This window comes from Convolutriloba macropyga, chromosome 10 (genome assembly GCF_964194025.1).
Source record: "Convolutriloba macropyga chromosome 10, txConMacr16.3, whole genome shotgun sequence".
NCBI classification, from domain to species: Eukaryota; Metazoa; Xenacoelomorpha; order Acoela; family Convolutidae; genus Convolutriloba; species Convolutriloba macropyga.
In genome coordinates, this window is record NC_134477.1 from 42,135,639 (window position 1) to 42,149,570 (window position 13,932).

General features: G+C 40.8%; 1 protein-coding gene across 1 annotated transcript in view; it reads right to left on the reverse strand.

Moving 5' to 3' along the window:
* The window catches only part of LOC142348553 (uncharacterized), a 210,259-nt gene that overhangs the window by 166,950 nt on the left and 29,377 nt on the right, over nucleotides 1–13,932 (reverse strand). Inside the window, exon 2 of the mRNA XM_075399938.1 lies at nucleotides 11,423–11,691. Coding sequence (XP_075256053.1) covers nucleotides 11,423–11,665 — 243 coding nt within the window. The 5' untranslated portion in view covers nucleotides 11,666–11,691. The remainder of the gene's footprint in view (nucleotides 1–11,422; nucleotides 11,692–13,932) is intronic.

The window sequence follows — 13,932 nt, forward strand, 5'->3', positions numbered from 1 at the left end:
AAAGAGCTGGGCTGCCAATGGGGGTAAAATGGTTTAGGAGTGAGGGGTAATTTGTTCAGTGGGGAAAAATGAATTAAAAGTCGAGCTGCCAAGGGTGGTAAAATGGTGTAAGAGTGGGGGGTAATTTGTTCAGAAGGGGTAAAATGATGCAGGAGTTGGGCTGCCATGGGGTGTAAAATGGGGTAAGAGTGAGGGGGGTAGTTGTTCAGAGGCGTAAAATGAGGTAAGAGATGGGCTGCCAAGAGGGGTAAAACGGTTTAGGAGTGAGGGGGAAATTGGTTCAGAGGGGTAAAATGATGCAAGAGTTGGCTGCAAGGTGGGTAAAATGTTGTAAGAGTGATGGGGTGAATTGTTCAGAGGGGGAAATGAATTAAATGTTGTGTTGCCAATGAGGGTAAATTGGTGTAAGAGAGGGGGATAATTTGTTCAGAGGGGGTAAAATGATGCAAGAATTGTCTGACAGGGGTGGTAAAATGGTGTAAGAGTGAGGGGGTATTTCTTCAGAGGGGATAAATGATATAAGAGATGGGCTGCCAAGGGGGTAAAATGTTGTAAGAGTGAGGGGGTATTTCTTCAGAGGGGGTAAATGATATAAGAGATGGGCTGCCAAGGGGGTAAAATGTTGTAAGAGTGAGGGGTAATTTGTTCAGAAGGGGTAAAATGATGCAGGAGCTGGGCTGTCAAGGGGGGTAAATTTGTGTAAGAGTGAGGGGGTATTTGTTCAGAGGTGTAAAATGAGGTAAGAGATGGGCTGCCAAGGGGGGTAAAATAGTTTAGGAGTGAGGTGGTAATTTGTTCAGAGGGGAAAATGAATTAAAAGTCGAGCTGCCAAGGGTGGTAAAATGGTGTAATAGTGAGGGGTAAATTGTTCAGAGGGGGAAATTGAATTATATGTTGAGCTGCCAAGAAGGTTAAATTGGTGTAAGAGTGATGACGGATGAAGATAGTTTGTTCAGAGGGGTAAAGTTATGCAAGAATTGTCCGCCAGGGGTGGTAAAACGGTGTAAGGGTGAGGGTTTATTTCTTCAGAGGGGGTAAAATGATGTAAGAGATGGGCTGCCAAGGGGGTAAAATGTGGTAAGAGGGGGGGGGGGTATTTGTTCAGTGGTGTAAAATGAGGTTAAGAGATAGGCTGCCAAGGGGGGTAAAATGGTTTAGGAGTGAGGGGGTAATTTGTTCAGAGGGGAAAATGATATTAAAGTAATCGAGCTGCCAAGGAGGTTTAAATGGTGTAAGATTGAGGGATAATTTGTTCAGAGGGGGTAAAATAATGCAAGAATTGTCTGCCAGAGGTGGTAAAGTGTTGTAAGAGTGAGGGGGTATTTCTTCAGAGGGTGTAAAATAAGGTAGGAGATGGGCTGCCAAGGGGGTTAAATGTAAGAGTTAGCGCGTAATTTGGTCAGAGGGAGAAAATTCAATTAAAAGTTGGGCTGCCAAGGTGGGTAAAACGTTGTAAGAGTTATGGGGTAAATTGTTCAGAGGGGGAAATTGAATTAAATATTGAGCTGCCAAGAAGGTAAAATTGGTGTAAGAGTGATGACGGATGATGATAATTTGTTCAGAGGGGGTAAAGTTATGCAAGAATTGTTTGCCAGGGGTGGTAAAACGGTGTAAGGGTGAGGGGTTATTTCTTCAGAGGGGGTAAAATGATGTAAGAGATGGGCTGCCAAGGGGGTAAAATGTGGTAAGAGTGAGGGTGTAATTTGTTCAGAGGGGGAAAATGCATTAAAAGTTGAGCTGCCAAGGGTGGTAAAATGGTGTAAGAGTGAGGGGTAGTTTGTTCAGAAGGGGTAAAATGATGCAGGAGTTCGGCTGCCAAGAGGGGTAAAATGGTGTAATAGTGAGGTGTGTTTGTTCAGAGGTGTAAAATGAGGTAAAAGATGGGCTGCCAAGGGGAATAAAATGGTTTAAGAGCGAGGGAGTAAATTGTTCAGAGGGGAAAAATTAATTAAAAATTGAGCTGTCAAGGAGGGTAACGTGATGTAAGAGTGAGGGATAATTTGATCAGAGGGGGTAAAATGATGCAAGAATTTATCTGCCAGGGGTGGTAAAATGGTTTAAGAGTGAGGGGGTATTTCTTCAGAGGGGGGAAAATGAGGTAAGAAATGGGCTGCTAAGGGGCGTAAAATGATTTAAGAGTGAGGGCGTAAACTGTTCTGAGGGAAAAAAATTAATTAAAAATTGAGCTGCCAAGGAGGGTAAATTGGTCTAAGATTGAGGGATAATTTGTTCAGAGGGTTAAAATGATGCAAGAGTTAGGTTGCCCAGGTGGGTAAAATGTTGTAAGAGTGATGGGCTTAATAGTTCAGAGGGGAAAAATGAGATAAATTTTGAGCTGCCAAGGAGGGTAATTTGTTGTAGGATTGATGAGGGATGTTGATAAATTGTTCAAAGGGGTAAAATGATGCAAGAATTGTTTGCCAGAGTGGGAGAATGTTGTAAGAGTGAGTGGGTATTTATTCAGAGGCGTAAATTGACGTAAGAGATGGGCTGCCAGGGGGTTAAAATGTTTTAAGAGTGAGGGACAATTTGTTCAGAGGGGTTAAAATGATGCAAGAGTTGGGCTGCCAAGATGGGTAAAAGGCTGTAAGAGTGATGGGACAAATTGTTCAGAGGGGGAAAAATGAATTAAATTTTGAGCTGCCAAGTAGGGTAAATTGGTGTAAGATTAATGAGGGATGATGATAATTTGTTCCGAGGGGGTAAATTGATGCAAGAGTTGTCTGCCAGGGGTGGTAAAAAGGTGTAAGAGTGAGGGGTTATTTCATCAGAGGGGGTAAAATGATGTAAGAGATGGGCTGCCAAGGGGGTAAAATGATTTAAGAGTGAGGATAGAGGGCGTAAATTGTTCAGAGGGGAAAAATTAATTCAAAAGTTGAGCTGCCAAGGAGGGCAAATTGGTTTAAGAGTGAGGGCGAATTTGTTCAGAGGGTTAAAATGATGAAAGAGTTAGGCTGCCCAGGTGGGTAAAATGTCGTAAGAGTGATGGGCTAAATTGTTAAGAGGGGGAAATGGGATAAATATTGAGCTGCCAAGGAAAATAAATTGTTGTAGGATTGTTGAGGGATGTTGATAATTTGTTCAAAGGGGTAAAATGATGCAAGAATTATTGCTAGTGGTGGTAAAATGGTGTAAGAGTGAGGGAGTATTTATTCAGAGGTGTAAAATGAGGTAAAGGATGGGCTGCCAGGGGGGTAAAGGGCTGTAAGATTGATGGGGTAAATTGTTCAGAGGGGGAAAAATGCATTAAATTTTGAGCTGCCAAGGAGGGTAAATTTGTGTAGGATTGATGAGGGATGATGGTATTTTTTTCAGAGGGAGTGAAATGATGCAAGAATTGTCTGCCAGGGGTGGTAAAAAGGTGTATGAGTGAGGGGGTATTTCTTCAGAGGGGTAAAATGAGTTAAGAGATGGGCTGCCAAGGGGGTAAAATGATTTAAGAATGAGGAGTGAGGGCGTAAATTGTTCAGAGGGGAAAAATTAATTAAAAGTTGAGCTGCCAAGGAGGGCAAATTGGTTTAAGAGTGAGGGCTAATTTGTTCAGAGGGTTAAAATGATGAAAGAGTTAGGTTACCCAGGTGGGTAAAATGTTGTAAGAGTGATGGGCTAAATTGTTCAGAGGGGGAAATGGGATAAATGTTGAGCTGCCAAGGAAAGTAAATTGTTGTAGGACTGATGAGGGATGCTGATAATTTGTTCAAAGGGGTAAAATGATGCAAGAATTATTGCCAGTGGTGGTAAAATGGTGTAAGAGTGAGGGAGTATTTATTCAGAAGTGTAAAATTAGGTAAGAGATGGGCTGCCAGGGGGGTAAAGGGCTGTAAGATTGATGGGGTAAATTGTTCAGAGGGGGAAAAATGCATTAAATTTTGAGCTGCCAAGGAGGGTAAATTTGTGTAGGATTGATGAAGGATGATGGTATTTTTTTCAGAGGGGGTAAAATGATGCAAGAGATGGGCTGCCAAGGGAGTAAAATGTTGTAGGAGTGAGAGGGCAATTTGTTCAGAGGGGGAAAATGATGCAAGAGTTGGTCTGCCAAGAGGTGTAAAAGGGGTGTTTGTCCAGTGGGTGTAAAATGAGGCAATAGCTGTGCTGCCAATGTGGTTAAACGGTTTAAGTGTGACGGTGTAATTGGTTCAGAGGGGAAAATTGAATCAAAACTTGAGTTGCCAAGTGGGGTAAAACGGTGTGATACTGAGGGGTCATTTGCTCAGAGGGGTAAAAGGATGCAAGAGTTGGGCTGCCATGGGAGGAAATGTTGTAAGAGTGAGCTGGTAATTTGTTCAGAGGGGAAAAAATGAATTAAAAGTTGAGCTGCCAGGGAGGGTAAATTGGTCTACGAGTGAGGGATAATTTGTTCAGAGGGGGTACAATGATGCAAGAGTTGGTCTGACAAGGGGGTAAAATGTACGAGTGAGAGGGGTAATTTGTTCAGAGGGAGGAAATTGAATTAAAGTTTGAGCAGCCAAGGAGGGTAAATTGGTCAAAGAGTGAGGGATAATTTGTTCAAAGGGGGTAAAATGAAGCAAGAAATGGGCTGCAAGATGGGTAAAGGTTGTAAGAGTGATGTGGTAAATTGTTCAGAGGGGGAAAGTGAATTAAATGTTGAGCTGCCAAGCAGGTTAAATTGATGTAGGATTGATGAGGGATGATGATAATTTGTTCAGATGTGGTAAAATGATGCAAGAATTGTCTGCCAGGGGTGGTAAAATGGTGTAAAAATGGGGGGGTGTTTCTTCAGAGGGGGTGAAATGATGTAAGATATGGGCTGCCAAGGGGCTAAAATCTTGTAAGAGTGAGGGACAATTGGTTCAGAGGCGAAAAGTGAATCAACAGTTGAGTTGTCAAGGGGGGTAAAACGTTGTAATACTGAGTGGTTATTTGCATAGAGGTGTAAAATGATGCAAGAGTTCAACTGCCAAAGGGGGGAATGTTGTAAGAGTGGAGGTGAATTTGTTCAGAGGGAAAATTGAATTAAAAGTTGAGCTGCCAAGGAGGCTAAATTGGTGTAAGAGTGAGGGATAAGTTGTTCAGAGGGGGTAAATTGATGCAAGAATTTTCTGCCAGGGGTGATAAAATGGTGTAAGAGTGAGGGGGTTTTTCTTCAGAGGGGGTAAATGAGGTAAGGGATGGGCTGCCAAGGGGGTAAAATGTTGTAAGAGTGAGGGTGTAATTTGTTCAGAGGGAGAAAAATGAACTAAAAGTTGAGCTGCCATGGAGGGTAAATTGGTGTAAGAGTGAGGGAGAATTTGTTCAGAGGGGTAAAACGATTCAAGATTTGGGCTGCCAAAGGGGGTAAAATGGTGTAGGAGTGAGGGTGTAATTTGTTCAAAGGGGGAAAATGAATTAAAAGTTGAGCTGCCATGGAGGGTAAATTGGTGTAAGAGTGAGGGATAAGTTGTTCAGAGGGGGTAAAATGATGCAAGATTTGTCTGCCAGGGGTGATAAAATGGTGTAAGAGTGAGGAGATATTTCTCCAGAGGGAGTAAAATGATGTAAGAGATGAGCTGCCTAGGGGTAAAATGTTGTAAGAGTGAGGGGTAATTTGTTCAGAAGGGGTAAAATGATGCAGGAGTGGGGCTGCCAAGGGGGGTAAAATAGTGTAAGAGTGAGGGGGTATTTGTTCAGAGGGGTAAAATGAAGTAAGAGATGGGCTGCCAAGGGGGGTAAAATGGTTTGAGTGTGAGGGGGTAATTTTTTCAGTGGAGGAAAAATAAATTAAAAGTTGAGCAGCCATGGGTGGTAAAAAGGTGTAAGAGTGAGGGGTAATTTGTTCAGAGGTGTAAAATGAGGTAAGAGATAGGCTGCCAAGGCGGGTAAAATGGTTTAAAAGTGAGAGGGTAATTTGTTCAGAGCGGAAAAAATTATTCAAAAGTTGAGCTGCCAAGGCGGGTAAATTGGTGTAAGAGTGAGGGATAATTTGTTCAGAGGGGGTAAAAAGATGCAAGAATTGTCTGCCAGGGGTGATAAAATGGTGTAAGAGTGAGGGCTATTTCTTCAGAGGGGGTAAAATGATGCAAGATATTGGCTGCCTAGGGGGTAAAATGTTGTAAGAGTGAGGGTGTAATTTGTTCAGAGGGGGGAAATTGTATTAAATGTTGAGCTGCCAAGGGTGGTGAAATGGTGTAAGAGTGAGGGGTAATTTGTTCAGAAGGGTAAAATGATGCAGGAGTTGGGCTGCCAAGGGGGTAAAATGGTTTAAGAGTGAGGGGCATTTTTCAGAGGTGTAAAATGAGGTAAGAGATGGTCTCCCAAGGGGGGTAAAATGCTTTAAGAGTGAGGGGGTAATTTGTTCAGAAGGGAAAAAAGAATTAAAAGTTGAGCTGCCAAGGAGGGTAAATTGGTCTCAGAGTGAGTGATAATTTGTTCGGAGGGGATGCAAGAAATATCTGCCAGGGGTGGTAAAATGGTTTAAGAGTGATGGGGAAAATTGTTCAGAGGGGAAAATGAGTTAAAAGTTGAGCTGCCAAGGAGGGTAAATTGTTGTAGGATTGTTGAGGCATGTTGATAATTTGTTCAAAGGGGGTAAAATGATGCAAGAATTGTCTGCCAGGGGTGGTAAAATGGTGTAAGAGTGAGGGGGTATTTGTTCAGAGGTGTAAAATGAGCTAAGAGATGGTCTGCCAGGGGGTTTAAAATGGTTTAAGAGTGAGGGGGTAATTTGTTCAGAGTGGAAAAATGAATTAAAAGTTGAGCTGCCAACGAGGGTCACTTGGTGAAAGGGGAGGGATAATTTGTTCAGAGGGGGTAAAATGATGCAAGAATTGTCTGCCGGGATGGTTAAAATGGTGTAAAAGTGAGGGAATATTTCTTCAGAGGGGGTAAAATGATGTAAGAGATGGGCTGCCAACGAGGTAAAATGTTGTAAGAGTGAGGGGGTAATTTGTTCAGAGGTTGAAAAAAAAAGTTGAGCTGGCAAGGAGGGTAAATTGGTCTAAGAGTGAGGGACAATTTGTTCCGAGGGGGTAAAATGATGCAAGAAATGTCTGCCGGGATGGCAAAATGGTGTAAAAGTGAGGGGGGTATATCTTCAGAGGGGGTAAAATGATGTAAGAGATGGGCTGCCAACGAGGTAAAATGTTGTAAGAGTGAAGGGGTAATTTGTTCAGAGGGTGAAAAATGAATTAAAAGTTGAGCTGCCAAGGAGGGTTAATTTGTCTAAGAGTGAGGGATAATTTGATGCAAGAGTTGGACTGCCAAGGTGGGTAAAATGATGTAAGAGTGATGGGGTAAATTGTTCAGAGGGGGAAAATTGATTTAAATGTTGAGCTGCCAAGGAGGGTAAATTGTTGTAGGATTGATGAGGGGTGTTGATAATTTGTTCAGAGGGGGTAAAATGATGCAAGAATTGTCTGCCGGGATGGTTAAAATGGTGTAAGAGTGAGGGAATATTTCTTCAGAGGGGGTAAAATGATGTAAGAGATGGGCTGCCAACGGGGTAAAATGTTGTAAGAGTGAGGGGGTATTTTGTTCAGAGGTTAAAAATAAAAAATAAAAGTTGAGCTGGCAAGGAGGGTAAAATGGTCTAAGGGTGAGGGACAATTTGTTCAGAGTGGGTAAAAAGATGCAAGAATTGTCTGCCGGTATGGTAAAATGGTGTAAAGGTGAGGGGGTATATCTTCAGAGGGGGTAAAATGAATTAAAAGTTGAGCTGCCAAGGAGGGTTAATTGGTCTAAGAGCGAGTGATAATTTGTTCAGAGGGGGTAAAATGATGCAAGAGTTGGACTGCCAAGGTGGGTAAAATGATGTAAGAGTGATGGGGTAAATTGTTCAGAGGGGGAAAAATGATTTAAATGTTGAGCTGCCAAGGAGGGTAAATTGTTGTAGGATTCATGAGGGGTGTTGATAATTTGTTCAGAGGGGGTAAAATGATGCAAGAATTGTCTGCCGGGATGGTTAAAATGGTGTAAGAGTGAGGGAATATTTCTTCAGAGGGGGTAAAATGATATAGGAGATGGGCTGCCAAGTGGGTAAAATATTGTAAGAGTGAGGGGGTAATTTGTTCAGAGGGTGAAAAATGATGCAAGAAATGTCTGCCGGGATGGTTAAAATGGTGTAAGAGTGAGGGAATATTTCTTCAGAGGGGGTAAAATGATGTAAGAGATGGGCTGCCAACGGGGTAAAATGTTTTAAGAGTGAGGGGGTAATTTGTTCAGAGGTTGAAAAAAAATAAAAGTTGAGCTGGCAAGGAAGGTAAATTGGTCTAAGATTGAGGGACAATTTGTTCAGAGGGGGTAAAATGATGCAAGAATTGTCTGCCGGGATGGTAAAATGGTGTAAGAATGAGGGAATATTTCTTCAGAGGGGGTAAAATGATGTAAGAGATGGGCTGCCAACGGGGTAAAATGTTTTAAGAGTGATGGGTTAATTTGTTCAGAGTGGAAAAATGAATTAAAAGTTGAGCTGCCAAGGAGGGTCACTTGGTGAAAGGGGAGGGATAATTCGTTCAGAGGTGGTAAAATGATGCAAGAATTGTCTGCCGGGATGGTTAAAATGGTGTAAGAGTGAGGGAATATTTCTTCAGAGGGGGTAAAATGATATAGGAGATGGGCTGCCAAGTGGGTAAAATATTGTAAGAGTGAGGGGGTAATTTGTTCAGAGGGTGAAAAATGAATTAAAAGTTGAGCTGCCAAGGAGGGTTAATTGGTCTAAGAGTGAGGGATAATTGGTCCAGAGGGGGTAAAATGATGCAAGAGTTGGACTGCCAAAGGGGGTAAAAAGGTGTAAGAGTGAGGTGTTAATTTGTTCAGAGGGGGAAAATGAGTTAAAAGTTGAGCTGCCAAGGAGGGTTAATTGGTCTAAGAGTGAGGGATAATTTGTTCAGAGAGGGCACAATGATGCAAGAGTTTGTCTGCCAAGGGGGGTAAAATGGTGTATGAGTGAGGGGTTAAATTGTTAAGAGGGGGAAAATGAATTAAAGGTTGAGCTGCCAAGGAGGGTAAACTGGTGTAAGAGTGAGGGATAGTTTGTTCAGAGGGGGTAAAATGATGTAAGAATTGTCTGCCAGGAGTGGTAAAATGGTGTAAGAGTGAGGCGTAATTTCTTCAGAGGGGTAAAATGAGGTAAGAGATGGGCTGCCAAGGGGGTTGAAATGGTTTAACAGTGAGGGGGTAATTTGTTGAGAGGGAGAAAAATGAACTAAAAATTGAGCTGCCAAGGAGGGTAAATTGGTCTAAGAGTGAGGGATAATTTGTTCAGAGAGGGTACAATGATCCAAGAGTTGGTCTGCCAAGGGGGGTAAAATGTTGTAAGAGTGAGGGTGTAATTTGTTCAGAGGGACAAAAATGAATTAAAAAATGAGCTGCCAAGGAGGGTAAATCGGTCTAAGTTTGAGAGAGAATCAGTTCAGAGGGGGTTAAATGATGCAAGAGTTGGGCTGCCAAAGGGGGTAAAATGGTGTAAGAGTGAGGGGGTCATTTGTTCAGAGGGGGGAAATTGAATTAAAAGTTGAGCTGCCAAGGAGGGTGAATTGGGTAAGAGTGAGGGATAACTTTATTCAGAGGGGGTAAAATTATGCAAGAATTGTCTGCCAGGGGTGGTAAAATGGTGCAAGAGTGAGGGGGTATTTCTTCAGAGGGGGTAAAATGAGGTAAGAGATGGGCTGCCAAGGGGTAAAACGAATTGAGAGTGAGGGTGTAATTTGTTCAGATGGGGAAAACGAATTGAAAGTTGAGCTGCCTAGGAGGGTAAATTGAACTAAGAGTGAGGGAGAATTTGTTCAGAGGGGGTAAAATGATGCAAGAGTTGGGCTGCCAAGGGGGTTAAATGGTTTAAGACTGAGGGGGTAATTTGTTCAGAAGGGAAAAATGAATTTAAAATGGAGCTGCCAGGGAGGGTAAATTGGTGTAAGAGTGAGGGATAATTTGTTGAGAGGGGGTAAAATGACGCAAGAGTTTGGCTGTCAAGGGAGGTAAAATTGTGTAAGAGTGAAGAGGTATTCGATCAGAGGGTATAAAATGAGGCAAGAGCTGGATTGCAAAGGCGGCTGAATTGGTACAATAGTGAGGGGGTAATTTATTCAGAGGGGAAAAATGAATCAAAAGTTGAGCTGCTAAGGGGGGTAAAACGGTGTAAGACTGAGGGGTAATTTGTTCAGAGGGTTAAAATGATGCAGGAGTTGGGCTTCTAATGGGGTATAAGGGTGTACGAGTGATGGGCTTCGAAGGGGGGTAAAATAGTTTAATTGTGAAATGGTGTTTGTTCAGAGGTGTTAAAATGAGGTAAAAGCTGGGCTGCCAAGGGGGTAAAATGGTTTAAGAGTGAGGGGTAATTTGATCAGAAAGGGTAAAATGATGCAGGAGTTGGGCTGCCAAGGGGGGTAAAATAGTGTAAGAGTGAGGTGGTAGTTTGTACAGTGGGGGTAAAATGAGGTAAGAGGTGAGTTACCAACGGGGAGAAAGTGGCGTAAGAGTTGGGGGTGATTTGTACAGAGGTGGTAGAACGAGCTAAGAGCTGGGATGCCAAGGGTGCAAAATGGTGTAGGAGCTGAGTGAGTAAAACTATGTAAGAGTGAGGTGGTAAAGTGTTGAGAGGGGGCAATTCTAACATTTATTATTCAAATATATAGACCGTCAGGAGTTGGAACATTATTGATGGTCTGCAGGTAAAGGAGAACCAGCTGAGTGTACAGAGGTTGTGGGTTCTTGACTGGCAGTATTCAAGTATGGGGGCTAGAAAAATGTTAGATTGTGGGGGGTAAAGAGAAGTAAGAGTTCATCTGCCAAGGGGGTAAAATAGTGTAAGAGTGAGTGGGTAATTGGTTCAGAGGGGGGTAAAATGATGTGATTGGGGCTGCAATGGGAGGAATTTTTAGGAAAGAACAGCTCAAAACTCTTACGGCTTTTTGGGCCGCATTAGGCTTCTAACGGGGGTAAATTGGTGTAAGAGTGAGGGAGTAAATGACAAAATAACCCTTACGATTAATTTTTTGGTCTGTCAAGGGGGTAATTGATTTAAGAGTTCGGGGGTAATGAAGAACTTAACTCTTACATAATTTTACCCCTTTTTCAGACCAAAAAAAGTAAGAGTGTGGGGTTAACATGTCTTTCACCCCCTCACTCTTACACAATTTTACCCCTATTGGAAGCCTAATGCAGCCCAAAAAGACGTAAGAGTTTTGAGCTGCATTTTTCTAAAAAATCCTCCCATTGCAGCCCCACTGTTACATCAATTTGGGCGGAAAAATACGACCCGGGTGATTGTGAATTTTTCTTTTATTCAGGGAAAAACAGAAACTTTGTGGATTTATTGGTTTTTTTTACATTTTCCTGATTCGGTACTAAATATTACTTGGCCAATAGTGTTTTCGCCACTACTTTCCAGTTTGCGCCAAAAATTCTGAGCCAGTATTGCAAAACTCAATGAACTTTAGGTACGGCTGGCAATGGTGGTACGGGTTGATTGACATATGAAAACACTTGCCTTTCCCATAAAGGCCACTAAAATAGATTCGTTAAAATGATTGCAAAAGTCCAGGCTCTGAGTGTAGTTCATCGGGCCTTCTGAGGGTACGAATAATCCATAGCAATAAATAAGTGCCCCCGTTCCTGGAATCTGTTCCAATCCACTCGGACAGGATATTTTATCCTTCACTATCTCCGTAAGTTTTTCTGCATTAGTGTCAATCATGGATATTGCCAACGACACACACAGAACAAGTAACATTGTCCAAGCTGTACGCGATTCTATCTCTGAAATTGAAAATGCTGATAAAGTGAATATTAGAAAACAGATTCTTGAAGTGTCGAGCTATAAATACACTGAATTGATAGACTGAGTAAAGTTATAAATGAAAGGTAAGAAAAAGAAGTATTCTAATATGCTGAAATCCCGGGTCGAGGTGTCACCGCCACTGAATGCAAAGTTATGAAATATAAGCGATGAATGTGGAAAATGTTGCAGACAAATTCACCGCTTCACTTAGTGGTGAAATTAAATAATTTCACCGCTTAGAAAAGTGTTAAAATCGTGTGAGATCAGCAGTGAATACGGTGAAATTACATAAATTCCCAACTTAACTTAGTGGTGAAGTAACATAAATTCATTGCTTAGAAAACGTTTCGATTTGTTTTTTTGTTCAACAAAGTTGAGGTACATTTATTAAAAGGCGCAAGACATATTTCCCACGAACAATCATACATCTTTTTGAAACAATTTCAAGCGGTGATTTTATGGAATTTAAGAGCAAGCGGTGAAGTTACAAGAAAATCAAAGCATTTCACCGCTAATCTTACCAAAATTCAATGCGCGTTTTTTTTACAGAAAGTAGAATGATTTAAATTCCAAACAAGTGTGCTTGAAGTTGTTGAGAGGTGGTTCAGTGGAAGAAGAAGTAGCTAACATGAAGGAGGTGAGCGCTTCAAATCCGTGTAAGGTCGGTAATTTTTAATACACGGTGAAATGTTTTGACTTTTTGTAAGTTCACTGCTTCCTCTAGCGGTGAAAATACATATTTTCACCGCAAATCAGAGTAAAAATATGTACGAAATTCGAGGTTAAAAAGAAAAACAATTTTCACCGCTCATATTACAAATTTTTCCTCTGTTTTGACCCGGGATTAAACAGTGTTTTAAAAGCGTGATTTTAAAGTCGTAATTACTTTCTGATATGTAATTGTATAGTAATATTGTCGATTTTTTTTATTTTTCGGCAGTTGCTTTTGGACATTTCTTTATCATATGGTTCCATTAACAAACACAAAGAGTCAATAATGTAAAATATTGCACCCGGAAAGAAAAAGTCCGTTAATTACACACAAAAAAAACATTTTTAGTATGATCTTACAATGTTAAGTAAGTATCATGCATGACTTATTTTATGACTTGTAGGAACTATACATAATCCCCCTATGGTTGCCATGACTCATAAAGCAACTTTATATCAATTTAATTTATGTTAAACTAAAGGACTAATGCTCCCAAGAAGCATTCTTCTTCAAGGATAAGAGTTAACAAATATTGATAAAGTATGAAAACTAAACAACGCAGACGAATTTAAGAGAGTCGTTTAAATATGAAGTAGATTGAAAATTTTCTGGAAAATTTTTTTAGCTTTCTCGCAATTCTGGAACATCAAATTGTTCTAAATTGCCCGAAAACATTATACAATGTATATTGAAATTCTGATTCGAAAATTTTTTAGAATCCATATGAAATAAGCAAAAAATCATATTCGACTACTAAGAAATGAAAAAAAAATATTTTTCCACATTTTTTTGATGTTTATTGATGTTCACTAAGAAATGAAATCCGATCTTTGCATGTTAGCTAAGATTTCATCAAACCATATTCAACCTAAAATGATCACCAAGGATCATATATGAAGTAGTATGGTTGCAAGAATATTTTTATGGTGTTCAATTCTGATCAGATATCTTTTCCGTTTGTGTTTTGATCCAATTTTGGGTGCTCAAATACTGCGTTCGTCGAATACGAAAAGTGGGTTTTTCTGTTTTGCTATGAAAAAAAAATTCTTACCATTCTTCAAGAAAAAGTTTCGTCGACTGTTCTTCATTTCAATCAGAAAAAAATTGTTTTAGATCTCAGACGACGAGTAGAGTAAAGCTAAGGACCCTCTGTTGTGAAAGATGAAATGAGGCAGCTCTTTTTACGCACCCGTTTAATTATTTTAGTAAAACTTTGTTCAACTTGTGTTGCTGGGGTGATTTCGTAAAAGCCTTTTGTTAATCTTCCGAGGAAACCTAGTGTCTTTCTAACGTGCTTGGGAATAATTCATGCTCTTTTCTGATGGTTAAGCGTTTTTTCCCTGCCAGCTGGTGTCTGAAAAAGCGTTTTGACATTATTGGACGTTTAATTAAGTCCGGAAAAATGAATTTTTTAAAAATTTTTGATACTTTTTATTTGGTTTATTGGGTCATAAGGTGTAAGGTGCGATGAAGTCGTTCGGTTAGATTACCGGTGATAAAAACTGTT